The sequence below is a fragment of the Myxocyprinus asiaticus genome, chromosome 7 (genome assembly GCF_019703515.2).
Source record: "Myxocyprinus asiaticus isolate MX2 ecotype Aquarium Trade chromosome 7, UBuf_Myxa_2, whole genome shotgun sequence".
NCBI classification, from domain to species: domain Eukaryota; kingdom Metazoa; phylum Chordata; class Actinopteri; order Cypriniformes; family Catostomidae; genus Myxocyprinus; species Myxocyprinus asiaticus.
Genome location: NC_059350.1, coordinates 34,374,798 through 34,398,599, shown reverse-complemented (window position 1 = coordinate 34,398,599; position 23,802 = coordinate 34,374,798). Strand labels below are relative to the sequence as shown.

General features: G+C 39.1%; 1 protein-coding gene across 1 annotated transcript in view; it reads right to left on the bottom strand.

Annotated features, from left to right (window-relative positions):
* Positions 1–749: 749 nt before the first annotated feature.
* The window catches only part of zcchc7 (zinc finger, CCHC domain containing 7), a 91,410-nt gene continuing 68,357 nt past the window's right edge, over positions 750–23,802 (bottom strand). The window contains 2 exon segments of the mRNA XM_051702388.1: positions 750–6,318; positions 6,429–6,524. Coding sequence (XP_051558348.1) covers positions 6,178–6,318; positions 6,429–6,524 — 237 coding nt within the window. The 3' untranslated portion in view covers positions 750–6,177.

The window sequence follows — 23,802 nt, the reverse complement described above, 5'->3', positions numbered from 1 at the left end:
ACTAAATGTGCCTTAATAATTAATGAAACCATGTGGATGGAAAAGTTGGAGCAAAACACAGATCTTTTTGAAAATAGCCAGTAGGTTGTGATACACATCTGAGAGAATCACCTTCTCACTGACACCCAAACACACATGCACACAATTAGGCAATTTTTTTTGTTTGATCAGAAAAAGGTTTTCATTGGATGGATACATGCCAGTATCTTTTGCTGCTTTTTTTCCCTTCTTTCTGAGTTTCCTCACTTTTTTTTTTTTGCCTTTCTCTCTATTCCCTATATTGTTCTTTCCCTTTCCAAAGAGCGAATCTGGCTTTTTATTGCCGTTCTGAAGTGATGGGAGAACCCTTGTAGTGTGAGGACCGTTCTTGCCACCTCTAGGAAAGTCTGCATCTTCGTCTATATGTAAAGCTGCAGCAATTTTGTTCTTCTTCTTCATTTGTCTTCTGTTTTTATTCTTACCTTGCTCTTGGGGTGTGAATGCACTCTGTGGGGTGTTTTTCCCACCATTCCCTGGTGTTTGTGAGTTCTGCTTGAAATGCAAATGTGTGTTCGGTTAGTGTGCTTGTGGATGGTTTTTGGGCATGGGTGCGATGTGTCTTTTCGGCATGTGCTAGTTGTTTGTGTGAGTGGTGGGTGTGTATGGGGACTGTTTGGGGCTGGTTTTCTGTTTCTTCCTAGGCAGTTGAGGGGTAGATGAAACAACACCTCCATCTGCCAACATCAATCCAGCTTCCTGCAGTTCTGAAAGATACACACATATAAGATTACATTTTTCTGTACTGATCACTCAGGCCCTGTTTACACCTGGTATTAGGGGTGCGTTTTAGGTGATCACAAGTGGTTAGGCGAGGCGCATCGCCATCTATACCTGGTTGTAATATGTATCTTCTGTGATCACTTGTGTCTGGATTTCGAGGAGAGGGTCTCTTATTTTGTGGGTACATACATCACTTACAACGTCATGATAAAAGCGCTAAAAGTAAAAAAAATGCAAGCTTTGAAAAATTGTTGCACCATTTTCCACAATTATACTTGTATTTGAATATAAGCACAAGCGTTACATTTTCTATGACAAGTCAAGATTTATAGTAAATAAGGACTTAAATTTTGGTCTGTTTCTCATCTAAAGTGATCGTATCGAGTCGCATGGATTACTTTTATGCTGCCTTTATGTCCTTTTTGGTGCTTGAAAGTTTTGGACACCATAGACTTACATTGTATGGGCAAAAGCACCAGTTCTTTTAAATATCTTCATTTGTGTTCCGCAGAAGAAAGAAAGTCATACGAGTTTGGGATGGCATGAGGTTGAGTAAATTATAAGAATTAGTTTTTTTGGATGAACTATCCTTTTAATACCAGGTGCTACATATCCACAATCCAGAATAAACCCACTATGTGTACTTTAGGAGACTGGGAATATGAATGCGCTGGGAATATGAATGTGTGAGGAGATATTATTGCCTTTAGAGGGGTCACGACATACTCTTTTTTTTTATTTTTTTATATATATATATAATTTTTATTATTTTCCCAGAGGTCCACTTGTAATGTTAGCAAAGGTTTTTTTTTTTTTTTTTTGCACCAAAACAGTCATAACTTAGTAATATATGATCATTTTCCATCCTGTCTCTGGTCCTCTGTCTGAAACAAACAGTTTTAGCCTCAGTGTTTCCTTTAAACTTCCATGTAAACGGCCACTGTTATGATTGGCTGACATCCTGCAGCCCCTCGAATACAATCATACACTGTATATTATATTTGAAGCTCAACTGGAAGATAATAAACCAGCTCCACAACAATAAAAAATGACATTTCAGGGTTTATACATAACACACATCCAACACATTTCATCCGAATGTATCAAACTGTTCACTCAAGCACAGCAGCACCATAAACTATAAATATCAAACAGTGATGACATATGAAACATTCATGAATGGAACTGGTTACTTTCAGTTTTGCGTTTGGGTCCAATAGTGTTTTTAACTGCCCGATCTTTCATTTACAGTTCCTTTGCAATGCTTGAATCATATTGTGACTGGTTCACAAGCAATCCACGCTGACATGAGCCAAAAACACACAATCCAGGCTGAAATCTTTTGAAAACGCAAACTTAATACAATCCACAGTGATGTTGGTACGCTTTATCCAGCTTCAACAGGCAAAAGCAGAGACGCTGGTCTTCACCAGAGTGACATCTCACATTTTCCATCGTCTATTCACTCTGGATGAGAAGCAGTTCTTCCAGCTAATGACAGCAATGGAATAGAGCAGAACAGCAAGTTTTTAAAAGTTGAGTTTGTACCGCTCGTACAACATGGCACACATTGCCGGAAATGCATCAAAATGGACAAAGACGTCGATCTAGTGCATGTTTACATAGACCAACAATTAAAAATAGTTCAGATGGGTGCAAAAAACACGTCCAGGATGTGTTACTACCCAAAATGTGGGTCTCCTTTTAAGAGTTATAACTTGACATTGCGTATTTTAGAAGCGGCATGGGATGCATGATAATGGTCAAAGCAGTTTATCAAGTGCATGTTTATGTAGAAAAACTTTTAAAAATGGTTCTAAAGGGCACAAGAAGGTGTCCTGTGTAAGTCCTCTTTGTTGTGTAGGAATATTAGGTCCATATGTCTTGTTCTCTCCTCTTCACCTTTCACTGAGCGCCAGTGGGCGAGCCAAGGGTGCAATGATGTAAAAGTAGGCATTGATGTCTTGTGTAGAGGCAGTCATGTGCTGATGTATTCATCCATGTGACGTCACAAAGTAGGGAAAATCCAAACAAGCAAACAAAGTTTAAATAAATGCTCTGATACGTGGAGTGGAAGAGGAAGAGAGGAGAAGCAGGAGTAAATACTTTAAATCCTTTAATAACAAACACTGGAGTGGAACAAACGCTGGAGTGGAACAAACAATAAAGCTAAACAGGCTAACATTACACAACGAAACACTTCAAGGACTGACAATCAATGAACAAAACTGGAGGGTATTTATACACAAAGAGCTAAATGAGGAAATGGAATACATGTGAGGATTATGAGGAGCAGATGGAAGTTATGAGGGCAGTGAATTCTGGGAAATGTAGTCTGGGGGAAAACTTCAAAACAAGAGACTTTGGGAAACCTGAGGGAGACAGGCTGTGACATTACCCCCCCCCCTTTTACAAGGCGACTCCTGGCACCTAAATTTGGACAAGGGCAAGAGGAAACAGGTGACCATAGGACCGGGGTAGAGTCAGGAGGGCTGGGGGGGCGGCCTCAGGGCTGGGATGGGATCCGGAGGCCTGGGAGGCGGCCACAGAGCAGGGACAGGGTCAGGAGGCCTGAGAGGCTGCCACAGAGCAGGGACAGGGTCAGGAGGCCTGGCAGGCTGAGCCGTGGAAGGCGAAGCCGTGAAAGGCGGATCCAAGGGTGGTGGAGTCATGGAAGGTGGAACCGTGAGAGGCTCGAGGGGCGGAGCCATGGAAGGTGGAGCCGTGAGAGGCTCGTGGGACGGAGCCAGGGAACCTGGTGCCCGTAGAGTAGCCGAAGGCTCGAAGGGCCAGGGTGGAGCCAAAGGTGGACCGAGGTAGCGCCGAAAGCTCAGAGGACCGAGGCGGAGCTGGGGGATCTGAGGACAGAGGCAGAGCCGGTGGGACTGAGGACTGAGGTGAAGCCATAGGGAAGGAGGTCCCCGGTGAAGCCGGAGGCTCAGAGTGACGAAGCGTAGCTGGAGGATCAGAGAGCCGAGGTGGAGCCAGGTGACCGACTGACCAAGGCGGAGTTGGAGGGACGAGGGACCCCGGAGAAGCCGATTGGCTGAAGGACCACAGTGGAGCCAAATGGACATAGAGCCAAGGTGGGACAGAGGGAATGAAGGGCCAAGGCGGAGTCCAGGGCTCGGAGGGTCTAGGTGGAGTCGGAGGGTTTGAGGTTCCCCTTAACCATGGTTTCGCAGGGAGCGAAGGTCGAGCCAGTGACGTGGGAGGAGCCGGCTGACCAGGAGGAGGAGGAGGAAGTGTCCTGAGTGGAGCCAACGGAGGAGGAAGGACCAGGGTACTGGACGGAACTAGGGTGCCCATGATGTTGGGCAGAGCCAGCTGGGGAGGAGTACACTGGGTGGGCATACGGGTGGGAAAGGAATCTAGGAAAATAAGCTCTGTGAAAGCAGGCTCTGGGACAGATGGGGCTACAGGTACTGGCTCTGGGACGGTCGAGGCTACAGGCTCTGGCTCTGGGACGGTCGAGGCTAGGCCCCCGGATCTATTCCCTGTCCTGCAGTCAGTCCTTCTGTAACGTTGGGAATGTTGGGTACGTTGAGTGGAAGAGGAAGAGAGGAGACGCAGGAGTAAATACTTTAAATCCTTTAATAACAAATGCTGGAGTGGAACATACGCTGGAGTGGAACAAACAATAAAGCTAAACAGGCTAACATTACACAATGAAACACTTCAAGGACTGACAATCAATGAACAAAACTGGAGGGTATTTATACACAAAGAGCTAAATGAGGAAATGGAATAAAGGTGAGGATGATGAGGAGCAGATGGAAGTGATGAAGGCTGTGAATTCTTCAAAATAAGAGTCTTTGGGAAACATAATGGAGACAGATTGTGACATGCTCTTTTGGTATTGAAGGAAGTTTTAAGTTCTGAAACATTCAGAATGTTTTTATTGTAAAATGGAATCTTACATATCAAATAAAGAGATGGGAATCTGAGTAATTTTAACCCATAAAAAATGAATAATCAATTACTTGTAAATTAAAATGTCTGTTAAAAATATCAAGTATGACAAGTACACTCACTGAGCATTTTATTAGTAAAACTATGGTCCTAATAAAGTGCCCAATGTGGTCTTTTGCTCTTGTAGCCCATCTGCCTCAAGGTTTGAAATGATGTGCATTCTGAGATGCTATTTTGCTCACTACAATTGTACAGAGTGGTTATCTGAGTTACCATTGCTCGAACCAGTCAGGGCATTCTCCATTAACCTCTCTAATCAACAAGGCATATCCGTCCGAAGAACTGCTGCTCACTGGAAGTTTTTTGTTTTTGGCACCATTCTGAGTAAACTCTAGAGACCGTTCTGCGTGAAAATCCCAGGAGACAGAAATACTCAAACCAGCCAGTCTGGCACCAACAATCATGCCACAATCGAAATCACTGAGATCACATTTTTTTTATCATTCTGATGGTTGATGTGAACATTAACTGAAGCCCCTGACCCATATCTGAATGATTTTATGCATTGCACTGCTGCCACACAATTTGCTGATTAGGTAATAACATGAATAAGTAGGTGTGCAGGTGCTTCTAAAAAAGTACTAAGGAGTATGTGAAATTTAGGACATATTTAGTTTTATTCACAAACGTTACCAAGAACGGTTTTAAAATGAGCTAAATTCAACAAACTATGCTTTTCTTTTGGGGGGGAAAAATGAAATGAACTGTATACATACAAAAATTAATGAAAAAGAAAAAGATTGAAAAATTACAGTAATAAACATTTGCATTCACCCGGAGCTTACATAAAAAACAATACTGATGGCATTAGGGTGATGCACATATATAAACTCTGAGTCTACATAAAAAGGCTATCACATTATTATCATTTCACATATTATTCAGAAAAACATGTGGCGTTTTTATAAAATGCGCTCTGCCCGTGTTAAAATATTTAACGCACATACCGGTTTGGTAAGCTTCTGAGTTTCTCGTTCCGCTTCACATTTCCTTTCCACCATAAAAACAGATTGTCCGTTGGTATGCAGACTCCAACAAGAGAGTAGAATTCAACAAGAATCAAAATGTTCCAAGTATTGTCACACTTGGCTTTGCTTGAAAGCACACAAAAACGCTATCAAGTCTCCTTCTCTCATCCAACACCTCGACCACACACATCCAGAGTGCCCCCCAGTGGACTGAATTTTAACTGCGAAGTTTGGTGTGAGATCCAGAGGGAAAGTAAAGAATAATTCAGCACTGCCCATGGCAGGCTAATGCGCAAAGGAACATTAATTTGCGATATTCGAGTTGTGTTTTAATAGTTGACTAGCTGGTGCAGAATGATTACTCGTGCACATCCCTAGTCAAAAGATCAAGAAAAAATGTATTCCTCATGTCATGACTCCTTTATCATTGCACTAATGTTGTCATAGCTCTGTTCCATGATTAGCCTCAATCAATGACTTACAAAAAACAACTTAACAAATCTCTGGCCTTCTTTTCAAGCCGATGGTTCTGGCACTTAATGTCACGTGTCTTGTCATAACAGTAAACAAAGGGCAGGGTGGGATACATTCCATTATACATTCTCCTCTCAGAGCATTCCTGCAGAATAAACACATTTTAACATCTCATATCATACACCTTAATGAGGGCACATCTGGCCATATGAATCTTTCTGGGTTGTTCAGGACAGAACACAAAACTTCACTTACATAACCGAAGTGTCCTTTCTTACAGCAGTTATAACAGTAGGCCAGGGTCTTGCAGGACTCTGGATCACTGGCTTCACAGATGGGTCCCAGCATGATCTACATAGAGACAGACAGATATAGATTTAGCTGTGATCATTTAGGAGAGTGTCAAACGAAGGATTGATTCCCAACTGTTTAAAAAAATAATTAAAAAAATCACACTGTCCAACAGATAACTTCTGAATGATCACATATAGGCCTACAGAGTGGCTAAATATGGTTGTCACTCCTCTTTTGGCTGCTTAATCCAATACTGTACACACATTGGTTTTTAATTTTAGGGGAGTGACAACACCATTTTACAATTTAATTTAATCCTGCAACTTAAATCTGCATAGCATGTACAGAATCAAACGATGAGTTGTTAATGCGGGACACCACTCTCCGATTTTTGCAAAGTCATACTAACATATAGACAATGCAATTGTAGCTCAACTTCTCCCAGCATGTATAATCAAACATACATGTTAAGTATGATGAACAAAGGGTCTCCTTTCTTTACATTTTTTGTTATTAATAATGCTTTATATTGAATCATATGGATATCAGAGGGAGAATCATAAACCTGCACCGCTCATCTGTTTACCATGATGATTCAGATAGATTGCTTACTATTGCTTTGATCTGTGACGTGTTTCAAGCTTACTGCATTTATATCTAACATTTAGGAGGGGATATTTAAAAAAAATTGCTATTTAAATTGTAATATGATAAACATTTATCATCTAATATTGCAGTTGTTCAGCCACACACACCGCCACCCATTCTTTGACTGAACTGGTGAATGCAGACTACTTAAAACACAACTTTTCCAGTTTAGTAATTGTTTCTAGGTCAAATAGTGGTCACATTTAAATCTTAAATCAATTAATCATACAGCCTTAATATATATCATCCTGATATCTCAGGATTCATCCTCTTTTACAGGTGTCAAAGTGCTGTGGATGGGTTTTCCTTTTTCCATTTAAATTTTTGTTAAGTTTATTTCCTGATCTATACTTAAACAAACAAACAAAAAACATCTAGACTGAAAATGTTTGATGTATGGGCTCCATCTGCAGGGATGTATGATTACACATACAAATGGTTTGATATACTGGTAATGAGTAAGGATGTATATTAAAATGAGAAATTTGAAATCCTTTCAGATACAAATGCACATTCAAATGCTAAAATGAGCATTCAAATTTTGGATGTGTGCCAAGCACTGATGATGACTTACACTCTGGGGCTAAAACAGCATGCATACATAGAAAAAGACAGACACATTTGGAGTGAATGGCCCCCAGAGGTGGAGGTCTTTGGTGGTTGTCTCTTGGCTATGCCTTGCTCTCTTATAAGCTTCTTGCTGCATAAGCATTAGGCACGTACATACAACTGTATTTAATGAAAAACACAGTGGTATTGCACCAGTATAAGCTACGGTACAACACTAGGTTAACATAGAACCGTCTATTGAAGCGTTTCTTTTCTCGTTTTACTTTTTTACTTAATATTTGAGAATATGAACTGGCTAGATCTTTTGACTTTCATTTCACGCACATTTGTTAACAGCTTGTTACTGTTAACAGATATGTCCTTTGAAATATACAATCTCTATAATGCAGTACTGATTGGTTCATATTAATTTGTTGCGCCCTCTTGTGGATGTAAGAGACAGCGTTGATTTAAAAGTCAGATGTCTTGTAATAATGTCTGAAATAGTCTCTTTAAAATTCAAATATAATTTGAATTTTGTTAATATTTCAGTGAAAAATTAGAAGTTAGTTTCTTAGCCCTGTTGACAGCCCTAGTAATGAGTCCTTTCTATGAGAAGTTAAATTTCACATTTAGACCACAAATGTCATGTCCGTAATGCTTGTATTACTCAGAGGTGACACGCGACTTCAAATATTAGATAACACATTGTGTCATGAATACTTGGACAGATTAAAGGGATAGTTCACCCAAAAAGAAAAATTCTCTTATCGTTTACTCACACTCATGACATCCCAGATGTGTATGATTTTCTTTCTACTGCAGGACACAACGAAGGTTGTTAGAAAAATATCTCAGATCTGTAGTTCCATAAAATACAAGTGAATGGTGACCAAAATGCAGATCTGTAGTTCTATAAAATGGAAGTGAATGGTGACCATTATGCAGCATAAAAGTAATCCATAAGACTCTGGTGGTTTAATCCATGTCTTCTAAAGCAATCCATTCGGTTTTGGGTGAGAACCTACCAAAATGTAACTCCTTTTTCACTATAAATCTTGACATTAGCAGTCTCCTTGGTGATCATGATTTCCAGTTAGATTACACTTCTCAGTGCCATCTAGCACTCTGCACATGTGTCAAGCACTGGGAAGTGTAATCGAGCTTGAAATCATGATGGTGCCTAGAGACTGCAATGGCAAGATGTACAGAGAAAAATCTATTGGATCGCTCCAGAAGACATGGATTAAACCACTGTTTTATTAATTACTTTTATGCTGCCTTTATAAGCTTTTTGGAGCTTCAAAGTTTTGGTCACCATTTACTTGCATTGTACAAAGCTGAGATATTCTTCTAAAAATCTTCTGTGTTCTGTAGAAGAAAGAAAGTCATAAACATCTGGGATGGTATGAAGGTGAGTAAATGATGAGAGAATTTATATTTGTGGGTAACTACCCCTTTATGTTTGATTATAACTGCTCATGTTAACATTTTAACAGAAACAGATGTATGTGTTTTGACTCAATCACAATTGTCTCTACCGTTGTTGCTTTAACCAGCCCTGTGGTCTCGAGGCAACCCATTCATTATGGTCTAGAGAGCATGCTGTTTTAAATCAGCAGAATTTTAGCGAATATCAAAACTATCATATGGCTTCAGAACACTTTGAATATAGAAAGTTGTTCGGACTATTTTAATTGTCCCTTTTGGAGCTTGACAGTGCCTGGTCACTATACAGTATGCATTTGATGTATGGATTAGTGCAGAGTGAATATTCTTTAAAACATCTGTCCCATGGAAGAAAGTCAGTCATATTGGTTTGGAATGGCATGAGAGTATGTAGTTAAAAGAATTTAAATTTTTGGATGAACAATTACTATACTATTATATTTTTTAGGACTATATTCTATTCTATATCATATTCTCAGGGTTCCCACCTTTTTTGATCAATGAATTTCTATGACTTAACCAGTGATCTGTGATTTCTAGAAAAATTTTTTTTTTAAATAATTTTGAAAGTTCACATTTTACTCTACACATGGTCTAACTAAAAGGAATATTTGATGATGAAATATTTTAGAGCAAAGCATTACTAGACAAATTTATATTCACTACAGACATTTCCATTTCCAGGCCTGTTTTAATGAAAAAAATGTAACAATTTTAAAATTGCCTGTTACTTCCAGGTTTTCCATGACCAGAAAAATGTTCAGTATGTCAATTAATAGCAAAGGCCTCTACAGTGTGACTAGCTAAACCAGTCAGGAGAGCCAGCCAGATCGAGAAATCTCTGATTTGGAACATCCACAACCAGGGCCCTCTCTAAACACACAAAAAAATTAGGACTGTCGATTTAAAGTGTTAATCCAGTGCAATTAATAACACAAAAAATAACACTTAAAAGTTTTTTTATCGCAATTAATCATGTCGCCAGATCGTAATAAGGAATATTCCTACCATCGGAGCAATTTAAGCTTGAAGTACCACCTGTTTTCAGCCGTGGGCATTAAGGAAAACTCCAGCTGTATAGGCAATGCTCAGCAGTACAGATAACAAACCACACTCAGGATTGCTTGAGACTACCAACAGCACAAGACAAGAACACATTCTTGCCTTCAAACACAATTGGACGAAGCTTAATTCCGAACGCAGGGGTCTAAAGATGTGTTTTTCTAAGTTTCAAACTACGTTTACCTTGACACAGCGACCTAAAAGCAGTGTTTATGATGCAACGCAACCAAAGTGAGACGCTCCAAAAGCTCTCATATGACGAATGTGTTCTTTGATGCGTCTTAGAAAAGCCCTAATAGTAAATCTATTTTGGACAGACTAATGCATTCAATAGCAAAATGGATTGCTACAGTAGGCCATTGATAATCTTATGTTCAGTAATATGGAAATAAACAAAATATTGCCTTCTAAAGCCACTTTTTGTATTGTCTTATCAATGCTTAACATGTCTGCCACAATAATGTAATGCATTTTAATTATAATTATGTAATATAATTATGTATTGAATTATTGTTATTTGAAAGCCTTTCTAAGCAAATATTCATATATGTGATTAATTGATCAGCATATGATGTGATTATTTCTATTAAGTATTTTAATCTGTTGACAGCCCTTCAAAAAATACAACACTGTTAAGGGTGCAACTGCACCTCAGTCACACAACTGTGCTCTTTGTGTGCCTCTGTATTAGCGGCAGCCGACTACCTGCGTTACGTTACTCGACTTCACTCACTTCCTTTCACTCTGTGCTGTTATTATAAACCTCACTTACATTTCCCATCTCACCAGTGAATGATGACCCCCATTCTCCCATCAGTTTCCTCCTCCCACTCTTTCTCACAGACATTCATATAATCTGTATATTTTTCTTTTCTTTGAGGTGATATAAGGGAGTGATTACAGAGGGTATCAATAAATCCCAGTAATGCGCTGGTGATAAGGTCGCCTTTGGAGTGTGTGTATGTGTTTCTCCATCTGGTCCCGGGGAGCCCAAAGGCGTTTCATGCTCCATCGCCCTCCGTAAATACAGCACGATAAAGAGGGTAAGCCGACTGGTTTGCACGCGTCTGTGTGTGTGCGTACCACAAAAAAACTACACACATATTGTCTTTTAATGTCTCCTCAAGGGGGTGTCGAGACATACACACACTCATACACGCGCATTTTCAATAAGCCAAGACACACGCGGTCCCACCACGTCATAATTTAAACATATCTTCCTCCATTCCACACACTCTCTCTCTCTTTCTTTCTGTCCGTTTTCCGCTTGAGTGGTTAAAGGGTGGAGGGGTGAATGCTATTAGAACCGTTGGTCATTATCAGCTCAGCACTGGAAACTGCTCCATCTCCATCACAAAGACACCACCGGTTACCCCCAGACGCTCATCCTTCTCTCTTGCTCTCTAACCCCCCAAACCCAAAACAGTCACCCCTACATCTACTGCTCTAACCCTTTGCCCTTCTATGTCCTTTCTATGCAAGCATCACTATTTGAACAAAACCCTAACCCCAAGTATTAAACTTAATCACATAACTCAAATTGTGTGGCCTGTTGTGGAGTGGTGTGCTATTACATTTCTAAGTGATCAGACTCTTTGTCTGGTGGATGAAAAAATCCCCTAATCTCATACTGAAGGAAGGATCCGAGTCATATCTAGAAACCAGAATATCATTAAGACTTTGGCCAGCAACCTACCACCCAGAACTTCCAAGGAACCACCTAGAAACGCCCAAGCAACACCCTGGCAACCACTCAACTCCCGCCCCAGGATTGTGAAATGAGTTTGCATGGAAAGGCACCACTCACAATGGTTTGGGAACTGAGAAGTCAATTTTTTTTTTAAATACCGGAGCCGTATGATTTTCATGACTTTCAGATCCGGTAATGGTTCCCAAAGTGCAATTTCTGCCGATGTGGATGGAACACCCTACTAAAATGCTCTCAATACACAGTGCATCCTGTGTAGTCCGATTCCCACAAGAATACCTCCCGAATGAGCCGGTTCTTTTGAAATGACAGCGAGAAACATACAACGTGACCAGTTTAGTCCGATTCCAGAACAAACTACTCTTAAGGTCCCGATATACATCCGGAGAAGTTCTTCTTCATTCTTCATTCAGGGGTAAAAAGAAGTTCTAAACAGCCGAGCAATGGTATACTGTTTGCGAACATTCAGACACCGGTCACACCACTGTGGGAGGTGTTTAGAAGTACATTTAAATATGATGAAGCTAATGTGACATTAAAATGTGTTATCAATGACTTTATGCCTAATCCTATGAGTAGAATTCTCATGCGGTCAGGTGATGAGTTCAAATAATATACACTACTGGTCAAAAGTTTTGAAACACTTGACTGAAATGTTTCTCATGATCTTAAAAATCTTTTGATCTGAAGGCGTATGCTTAAATGTTTGAAATTAGTTTTGTAGACAAAAATATAATTGTGCCACCATATTAATTTATTTCATTATAAAACTAAAATGTAATTACACAAAAAAAAAGTTTTTGAAATTGATGACTTGGATCAAATAAAAAAGAAAAGCAGCCAATAAGTGCCCAACATAGATGGGAACTCCTTCAATACTGTTTAAAAAGCATCCCAGGGTGATACCTCAGGAAGTTGGTTGAGAAAATGTCAAGAGTACATGTCTGCAAATTCTAGGCAAAGGGTGACTACTTTGAAGATGCTAAAATATAACACAGTTTTGATTTATTTTGGATTTTGTTTAGTCACAACATTCCCATAGTTCCATTTATGTTATTCCATAGTTTTGATGACTTTACTATTATTCTAAAATGTGAAGAAAAAAAATTATAATAAAGAATAAGTGTATCAAAACTTTTGACCAGTAGTGTATATGCAGTAGAAAATGTTTAATTTGTTTGTTTACATGCTATACACAGCCATAATATTAGCCAATTACACTCTGTTATTGTAATTTATGATGACACTGATACAACTGCAAAGATAGGTTTAAAAAAGACTGTTAAAATTCACAATAAAGACAAAATAATGGTGATTTTCTTTCAAGAAGGTGTTTTGCAGCCAGTTAGAAGTTTTCTTAAAAGTTTGCCAGACAAGCAGTTACGAAACACCAAAATTAATGCAAAACACTTTCTTTTTGGCCAGATTTTGTTCTAAATAACATGTTAATAACTGTTAATTCTTCGATTTTATATGAAGTATATTTGGGCCTTTATGAGTCGGTTCTTTTTAGTGAATAAAAAAACATACAGTGTGACCAGTGTTGTGCGGTCAAGCCAAGTACATTCTTTTGAATCTACTCTGTGAAACATACAGCATGACCAGTGTAGAGCGTTTCCTGAAAGAATGACACTTCTCAGCCTGTTCTTTTTAGTTATTCAAAAACATACAGTGTGACAGTTTAGTGCAGTTCACGAACGAATGAGCTGGCTCTTTTTAGTGAATCAAAAACATGCACACTACTAAAAGAACCAGAATCGGTGACTTGAAACTGGAATTATTAAATTTCTTACGAATCCCATCCCTACCACTAACATTTTCTTAAGAAAATGTAAAAATCTAGTTTCTCTCCATACTGTATATATGGCCACCATTAACTCCTCCACAATTCTCCATTTCTGCATCAGCGTTTCTCTAATGTTTCTCTTCCCCTCTTTCTATCGTCTCTTTGTCCTGTGACCTCTGTCTCTCTCTCCTTCTGTACATTTACCACTTTAACTAGCAATTTTTTTTTACTGCTACAGTTTCTTTTATCCTTGCTGATATCTCATGCAAATTGGTGTGTGGGAAGACTCTCCCTCCATCACACACACACTGTGCCCCCTCCCCTGACCTTAAGCTCCTGTTATCGCACTCATGCTTGAATGTGGCAGACTGACAGGGGGGAAAAAAGAAAAAAGAAAAAGAGACAGTGGCGACCCCTCCTTCATCCGTTCCTCTGTGCATAAGAGCTGCTTTGTGGCACTATTAATTACCTCTCTTTAGTGTGTGTGTATCACCTCTATCTAAAAGGATTATCAGGGCAGAGGGTGGCCTCTGATATGTTTGTGTTTCAGGGCCAAGAGTTAGGGGGCATATTCACACACACGCATGCGCGCACACACGACCTTGTGTTGAAAGAAGAGTTTTTCAATTTATGCTATTTTAATGTGAATAATATTGGTAGCTGCAGAGTATAGACTATTGCTTACAGCATTCCATATTTCATGTTTTGCTTAGTATTTAAGTGCTTTATGGAAAAACTTTTTTTTTTTTTTTTTTTTTTTTACTACATTTTTCTTGTATAATCGTTACATGCGGTTATGGCCTCATATTAATAAAGAGATTATATGGAATAATTGTTATTTTTTGTCACACTACATGGTCATTTAAAAAGCAACGGAGGTGGTTCTTTTTCAAACTAAAAAGAAATAGTGACCATTTGCACCATTTATATTGGCATACAATCCTTGATTTTTGTGGTGTTTAATGTTCCCATTTGTGTAGAGATCAAATTAACTCAGACTTCAGGCAAATTGATTATTTGGGTCATGCGGTCGAGGAAGAGTTGCAGTTACACACAATCACTCATATAAGGAAATAAAACACCACACACACACACACACGTCCTGGCAAAAATACTTCACCCCTTTGGCTACAGGCAGACACAACCTAAAATCCTTAAACCCACACCAAATTCAAACTGTTTCCAGTGCAATCACAATTCAAACATGCACACACAGAGTAAACAGTCTTTGTGTGCTTAGTGGATTAGTGGAGAGGTGGGAGATTTGAGGTGCATTTTGCATACATTACAGAAAATTCTAGGAAACCCCCCAGAAAGACAAGAGAGAGAGAGAGAGAGAGAGAGAGAGAGAGAGAGAGAGAGAGAGAGAGAAAATAAACAGAAATATAGCGATGACGGGCCATGCACCATGAGTCCATTTCCACCCGGAGGCTTTCGGAAAACAATGCAAGGTGGACTCATGCATTTGGCATTTGACATTATTCTAAACAATTTTGAAGCAGTTTGGGTAAATACAAGAAGACTATTTTAAAGTCTGTTGTAAGTGCCACACTTCCTGCTGCCAGTTGGTGGCTCTATGACGGTGACCCATAATAGCTGCATAAATGTGATCAGCCCCCATTACCAAACATACAGCTGAATTTTCATCAAAATCATACAATGCACACAGAAGATATAAGGCACTTCCTGTTTCACATTTTTGCCCTTAATTTATTTCCTCACCATGGCAACACCGCTCGATATATCAAAAATCTGTTCGCAATTTAGCATCTACAATGATTTAGCATAATATTGCCTAAAGTTGGTGACAATCACATGAATCCCATAAGAGGAGTATTCAAAAGTTCAGGGCCTGCAATAAAAAAAAAAATGCACATCCACTCCAAAATGGCCGACTTCCTGTTGGGCGGAGCTGATGACCGTAATTTTGAAACTTGATGAGAACAATATATGTAGCAAGTTTGCTGACCGTAGAAGAAACTGACCCCATCATTTTTGTCAAAGTTGGCGCAACAGAGCTCCTCAGCCATGCCTATGTGTTTACTTCTGCCCAGGCCTAATGGATGACAACTCTGATGTGTGCAAAATATCATGAAAATTCAAGCATGCCAAGTACCTCAAAAACATGTGAATATGCATAAAAAGGAATAATTACATTTATTGCGTTGCCATGGCAACACTATTTAAGACATCAAGAATCCCTTCAGAATTTAAAATCTGTACTGTCTTGAAATTATTCTAAAAAAATTTGAATCAATTCAGGTAAACATAACAGGGATATTTCAAAGTCTGTTAAAAGTGCCATGCTTCCTTCTGCCACTTGGTGGAGCTACAACCGTGAACCACAATAGCCACATCAATGTGATCAGCCTGCAAGGCCAAACATACGGCTCAATTTTTTTGTTGATGTAATTGATGTAAATCACAGGATGCATGCAGAAGACATGTCACACTTCCTGTTTCCCATTTTTTACGTTAATTTATCATGTCACCATGGCAACACCATTCTATATATCCGTTCGATCTATCTATCGATCTATCTATCTATCTATCTATCTATCTATCAATTTTTAATTGTTAATTTTAAAATTTGTTCTAACTGATTAATTTAACATTTTTGCTATAATTTAATATAAATATTTATTGAAAAAATATGTAGAACTAAAAATTATATTGTAATGAAGTCATTTACCATTTTTATTTATTCTTAAAATTTCTTTAAATTAAATTAACAAATGTAATTCAAGGCATTAGGTGTTAAGATAGTCTAAGCAGATTTTAATATGAGCACAGAAGTCATTTATGCTTGTAACTTCATTGCAATTCTGTGGCAATAGGTTTCAATTTCTTTTATTGTTGCATTTTTTCTCTATTCACTGTCAAAATAAATGAAGTCCATTAACTTTGAGTCTGCATTCATTATTCATACACACAACTGTTTAAACAGCCTTTAAATTAATGTTGGGCAAATGAGGACATAAATTAGGTTAGAATACTGCATGTCCGCCCATAGAATAGTTATTAAAAGCAAAAATTACCAACTGTTTACCAACAAACAACTATTGATCCACGACGTTGCCACAACATTGTCATGATGGACTGGCACTGTTCCAAAGTTACGTTGTTGCAACAAATCCAGGAATTTCACTTTTCCGGTTGTTACAACGTAATCAGTTACATTGCCACGACTAAAGTCTGGTCATCAAATTATGGTGCAGTTACGCAATGGGCACGTAATTTGGCTAGCTGGGATTACAAATTTTTTTTTCTCAAATTCTGTGATGCAATTTGCTGCATTTTTGGGGGTTATTTTGCAGTGAAAACTCACAAATCATCATTATATACCTCTATAATTGTGTTAATTATATTGTAAATGCAATCACATGTAAATATTTTAGTGCATAATAACTAAAGACGCAGTTAGCAACCAAAAAATAAAAAAATGCACACACAAATACCATACATTTAGGTGAAACCTGTGGGTACTGGAAGACCCTTAATTATTTTTGTATTCAAATTTTCTGCCTCAGAGAATGCAAGAAAGCTTATCCAAGTTTAAAATAGACGTACAATAAATCTGTAAACTAAAAACACAAATGAGGATTCAATAATTAGGCTTGTTGCCATTATTACATTGTCTGATATTTAAATCTGGTATATGGCCCTATACAAACAAATACAATTAGAGTTCATATATTTGAGCATTTAAGTACTCATTTAAATTCCACAATTTACACAACCGTCTGCAGTCCCGTGAAGGTTTAGAAGGATTTTGATAGTGTACGCACAGTGTGGAGGAAACGCTTATACTGTTACTATGGAGATGATACAAATGGCAGCCGTGCATTTGGATATGTTGCGACTGCTTCAGGCTTTTCAAGCATTTGTTGAACTCTAATACAATTAGAGTTCATATATTTGAGCATTTAAGTACTCATTTAAATTCCACAATTTACACAACCGTCTGCAGTCCCGTGAAGGTTTAGAAGGATTTTGATAGTGTACGCACAGCGTGGAGGAAACGCTTATACTGTTACTATGGAGATGATACAAATGGCAGCCGTGCATTTGGATATGTTGCGACTGCTTCAGGCTTTTCAAGCATTTGTTTTGCCGCTGTCAAACATGAAGGAAAGCGATGGGATTGCCTCAGATTTAGTTTTTTTGCTGAACATTTGTGGGAATTATAAAAAATGGCAAGCTACCGCAAATAATGCGGAGATTGGTTGAATTTGCAAGATCGCAATATCGGTCGTGTCTAGAAGGGATCCCTCTTTTTTCAACTTCTCGCACATGCGCAGTCTGTTATGTATAGTCTAAGTATGTGTAACTGCATTCATCAGTTAACTTTGTTTATCAAAAGATCAACATATAAAGTTAAAGATCAGTTTAAGATGGCTAGCAAAATAACAATGGCATGCTAATGATACACGGCATTTGAAGTTGCACAGCAAAGATGAGCGCTAGTAAAAGATTATTTTAAATGGTCTGCTTTGATAAAAAGTCATTCTTGATGGTCAATTCATGCTCTAATATAAATATTCAACAACACACTTCAGTGGATGTATATCTTGAGTATACCATTCTCGATTCCTCAAGTACGTCACTGCGGCACATATGTTGCTATCTTCTTAATACTGTATAATTAATGCTTATGTTGTTTAAAATTAAAAGCAGTTCATGAGCATGCCCTTGCTATTTTGCTAGCCATCTTAAACAGATAATATTTTTTTTTTAATAAACAAATTTTGACTATTCATAATGTACAAAAGAGGGATCCCTTTCTATCCCTTTACACGACCTGCAAAATCCTAGAGGGATTGAGATGTGGATTTTGGGAATCATTCAACAATGGAGATTGGACATTTCTAGTACTATGTCTGTACAAGTTAATTGCCACTCAGAACTAGGTTAAACATATGGCTTTGATTTTCTAGTATTTTTACATTTCAGTTGATATTTTAATTATTTTTTATTTATATAAAAAATAAAAAAGTTTGTGCAGTACATTTTCATTACAATAAACTTAAACTTCTATAGCTTTTTTATTTCACTTTAAAAACTGTTTTACTTTACACAATAAACTGCCATGGCTACAGTATTTAAGATATCAAATATTCCTTTACAATTTTACATCAGCAGTGTCTTGACAGTATTCTAAAGAATTTTGAAGCAATTCATGTAAACACAAGAGGGCTATTTCAAAGTCTGTTAAAATTGCCTTACTTCCTGCTGCCAGTTAGTGGCGCTATGACCGTGACCCACAATAGCCGCATAAATGTGATTAGCCCCCATTACAAAACATACGGCTGAATTTTCATCAAAATCATACAATGCACACAGAAGTTATAAGGAACTTCCTGTTTCACATTTTTGCCCTTAATTTATTGCCTCGCCATGGCAACAATGTTCAATATATCAAACATCTGTTTGCAGTTTAGCATCTTCAATGTCTTGGCATAATATTACCTAAGTTTGGTGGCAGTCACATGAGCCTGGCTTGATGAGAACAATATATGTATCAAGTTTTGTGGCCGTAGAAGAAACTGACCCCACCACTTTTGTCAAAAGGTGGTGCAACAGAGCTCCCCAGCTACGCCCATGTGTTAACACAGGCCTAATGGCTGACAACTCTGATATGTGTGCAAAATATCACGAAAATTCAAGCATGCCAAGTACCTCAAAAACATGTGAATATGCATAAAAAGGAATAATGACATTTATTGCATTGCCATGGCAACACTATTTAAGATATCAAGAATCCCTTCAGAATTTTAAATCTGCACTGTCTTGACATTATTCAAAAATTTTTTTGAAGCAATTCAGGTAAGCACAAGAAGGATATTTCAAAGTCTCTAAACGTGCCACATTTCCTTCCACCAGTTGGTGGCGCTACGACCATGACCCACAATGGCCACATCAATGTGATCAGCCCACAAGGCCAAACATTTGGCTCAATTTTGATGTAAATCACATTATGCATGCAGAAGATATGAGGCACTTCCTTTTTCCCATTTTTTTTTTACGTTACTTTATCACGTCACCATGGCAACACTGTTCAATATATCAAAAATCAGTTCGCAATTTAGCATCTTCAATGTCTTGGCATGATGTTGCCCACATTTTGTACCTGTAACGTGAAATCCCTAGGAGGAGTATTTCAAATTCCAGAGCATGCATTTTTCAAAAAATCCAAAATGGCCAGCTTCCTGTTGGGCGGAGTTTATGACTGTCAGCACGAAAGTTGTCGAGCTTGATGAGATCTATATGTGTACAAAGTTTGGTGATGGTAGCTCAAAAGGGATGTGCTACAGAGCCCCCTGAACATGACCATCTTCTAGGTGGCACTACAGAGCACCCCCTGCAACTTTGCCAAGCCCTAATGGCTGACGACTCTGGTGTGTGTACAAACTTTCAAGAGTTTTCACGCATGTTAAGTACCCCAAAAGTGCCGAAAACCTTGAAAAGAAGAAGAATCCTTTGAAGAACAATAGGGCCTCTGCACTTTCAGTGCTTGGGCCCTAATAATCCTTAGAAGAACAATAGGGCCTTCACACTTTCGTGCTTGGGCCCTTATTAGATCCGGAAACTATTTTAGTAGCTCCTCCACCACATTCACATTTTTCTGATTCAGGAAAAATCAAGTATAATTAAAATGTTGTCTTGTTGTAGTGGTGCAGTTATTGTTACTCACATGTACAGTAGCCAGAGCTGGGTGATTAAAAATTACATCTTTTATATTTATTTTAGTCTATTGATGATAATTAATTTCTTTCTATATTTGTGTTTTTTTCTCTAAAATGGCAAAGAAATGTTTTTTTTCAGACTGTTTTTCACACAAGGAAAATTTTATATTAATCACTGAATTGATGATATACACTGATGAGCCAAAACATTATTAACACCTGCATAATATGCTGTTGGTCTTCTGCATGCTGCCAAAACAGCGCCAACCTGCCGAGGCATGGACTCTACAAGACCCCTGAAGGTGTCCTGTTGTATCTGGCACCAAGACATTAGCAGCAGATCCTTCAAGTCCTGTAAGTTGCGAGGTGGAGCCGCCATTGATTGGACTTGTTGGTCCAGCACATCACACAGATGCCCAATTGGCTTGACATCTGGGGAATTTGGAGGCCAGGGCAACACCTTGAACACTTCATCATGTTCCTCAAACCATTCCCGAACAATGTGTGCAGTGTGGCAGGGCGCATTATCCTGCTGAAAGAGGCCACAGCCATCAGGGAATACTATTATCATAAAGGGATGTACCTGGTCTGCAACGATGTTTAGGTAGGTGGCACGTATCAAATTGACATCCACATGAATGGCTGGACACAGGTTTTCCCAGCAGAACATTGCCCAGAGCAACACACTCCCTCCACCAGTTTGTCGTCCTCTCACAGTGCATCCAGGTGCCATCACCCAGGTAAACGGTGCACACGTACACGGCTGTTCATGTGATGTAAAAGAAAACGGGACTCATCAGACCAGGCGACCTTCCTCCACTGCTCCAAGGACCAGTTCCAAAGCTCATGTACCCATTGTAGGCGCTTTCAACGGTGGACAGGGGTCATCATGGGCACTCTGACCAGTCTGCGGCTACACAGCCCCATACGCAGCAGGGTGCGATGCAATGTGTGTTGTGACACGTTCGTCCCATAACCATCATTCAAATTTTCTGTAAATTGTGCCACAGTAGACTTTCTGTCGGTTTGGACCAGACCAGTCCCTCATGCATCGATGAGCCTTGGGCGCCCAACACCCTGTTGCCGGTTTGTGGTTTGTCCCTCCTCAGACCACTGTCGGTAGGTACTCACCGCTGCTTACCGGGAGCACCCAACAAGCCTTGCCGTTTCAGAGAGGCTCTGACCCAGTTGTCTGGCCATAACAATTTGGCCCTTGTCAAAGTCGCTCAGGTCTTTACTCCTGCCCATTTCTCCTGCATTCAACACGTTGACTACGAGAACTGATTGTTCATTTACCATCTAATCTACCCAGACCTTGACAGTGTATATAGCCATGTCTTGTCATGGCACATACACTCATTGAGCACTTTATTAGGAACACCTGTACACCTACTTATTCTTGCGATTATCTAATCAGTCAATCGTGTGGCAGCAGTATAATACATAAAATCAAGCAGATACGGGTCAGGAGCTTCAGTTAATGTTCACATCAACCATCAGAATGGGGAAAAATGTGATCTCAGTGATTTCGACCGTGGCATGATTTCTGGTGCCAGACGGGCTGGTTTGAGTATTTCTGTAACTGCTGATCTCCTGGGATTTTCACGCAGAACAATCTCTAGAGTTTACTCTGAATGGTGCAAAAAATAAAAACATCCAGAGAGCAGCAGTTCTGCAGACAGAAATGCCTTGTTGATGAGACAGGTCAACAGAGAATGGCCAGACTGGTTCGAGCTGACAGAAGGGCTATGGTAACTCAGATATCCAATCTGTACAATTGTAGAAAGCAAAATAGCATCTCAGAATGCACAACAGGTCGAACCTTTAGGCATATGGGCTACAACAGCAGAAAACCACGTCGGGCACTTTGTTAGGACCATTGTGTTGCTAATAAAAGTGCTCAGTGAATGTATGGGCTAAAATTTAGTCTTTCACATTAGGGGAAAATGAACCAAAAATACTGATGACTCTTCTATTAAATGCTCTTTTGAATGAGAATGTCCCTCCCCTAAAACTAACTTCAACCAACAAGCAAGAAGCTTGTGGTCATGGCTGTGATATAACTGAAGCCTAATGTTTATATAACCAAAAAGCTCTTCGATATGTTCTGCCCCAATTTCCTGTTTCAGTATGGAATATGTCAACATGGGAAAGAATATTACACTCGTAAATCGATTTCATGAGGTCTTTAAGAACTGGGGCAGAGTAAATATGAACAGCAACATGGATGGTTGAAAATGACATTCCCATCTGTGCTTGTGTTCAACGTGCGGTCAAGAAACAAACGCCAGGATTCAAAGAAATGATATGAAGGGCACTGTGACCCATCTCAGTCGCAGACTGTTTACTCTTCTTCTCTCTGTTCAGTTCTGCAAATGAGTCTGTGTATATGTAGGGCCGAGAAAGGCTAACAGATAAACATTTTTCAAATTTCATGCCAGCTCCTCTTGCTTTTGTAATTCAAATGCAGAGGAAAATGGCAGCCTAGACACACACACACACACACACACACACACACTTATACGGATGTTCGGACAAACACACGCCTTGCAATGCTATCGACCCCTGGTCTGTCATATAGTGCCACACACACCAGTCTCTCTGTACCTGTATGTGTGTAGGAGAGAAAGTGACACCTGTAAGAAGACAGGTGCTTAAGACGTATATGTTTGTGCCAGTAATTAAGGAGTTTACATTTACGTCACATCTGTCACAGAAAGATACAAACACCTCTAGTTCTTTAGAGGAAAAAGTTCACTCAGATCTCCTAAACAGTTCACTCAGATCTCCTAAGTTCTCCATTCCAATCCATTATAATGAGATAAGAAAAAATGTGAATCACAAACTTACTCTCATGTTATTTGTAGTTCACAGTAAGAACAGTGTCTGCCATAAAGTGGGGCCCCTAGAATGCCATCTTGTCCGTTGTTCAATACAGAGCACAACACACAACTTTTCACTGACCAATCAAGCAAGAGACACCCAACTAAAAAAGCCATACAGGAAGATTCCCAAATGACGTAAAAGAGGAACAAGCAGAATAACTTTCAACTGGACCAATTCCCATTTGAAAGGGACACATAATGTGAAGGACCTCAGAGATTTTGGCTTTCTGAAGTGCATAGGTGCATTCACTGTATGCATGCAGAAAGACAACATTCTGTACCATTCTGTCATTTATCAATGTTTAAAAGACATAAAAAACTCAAATCCAGATGACAAACAGCAACCCTGGCATTTTGAAAATGTTTCCCCCAGATGGTGTTCTAAAACTACAGAGCAATCCAAAAGCTTGATGAGATATATAAATCAAAATATTACAAGTTCATTAACAGAAAAAAAAAAAAAAGAATTGTTTAATTGTTTTGAGTTTAATGAACTTGTCTCTTTAAATTACCTGAATAACGGGGCAAGGGATTTCTATTTCCCAGCATGCTTTGCATGGCA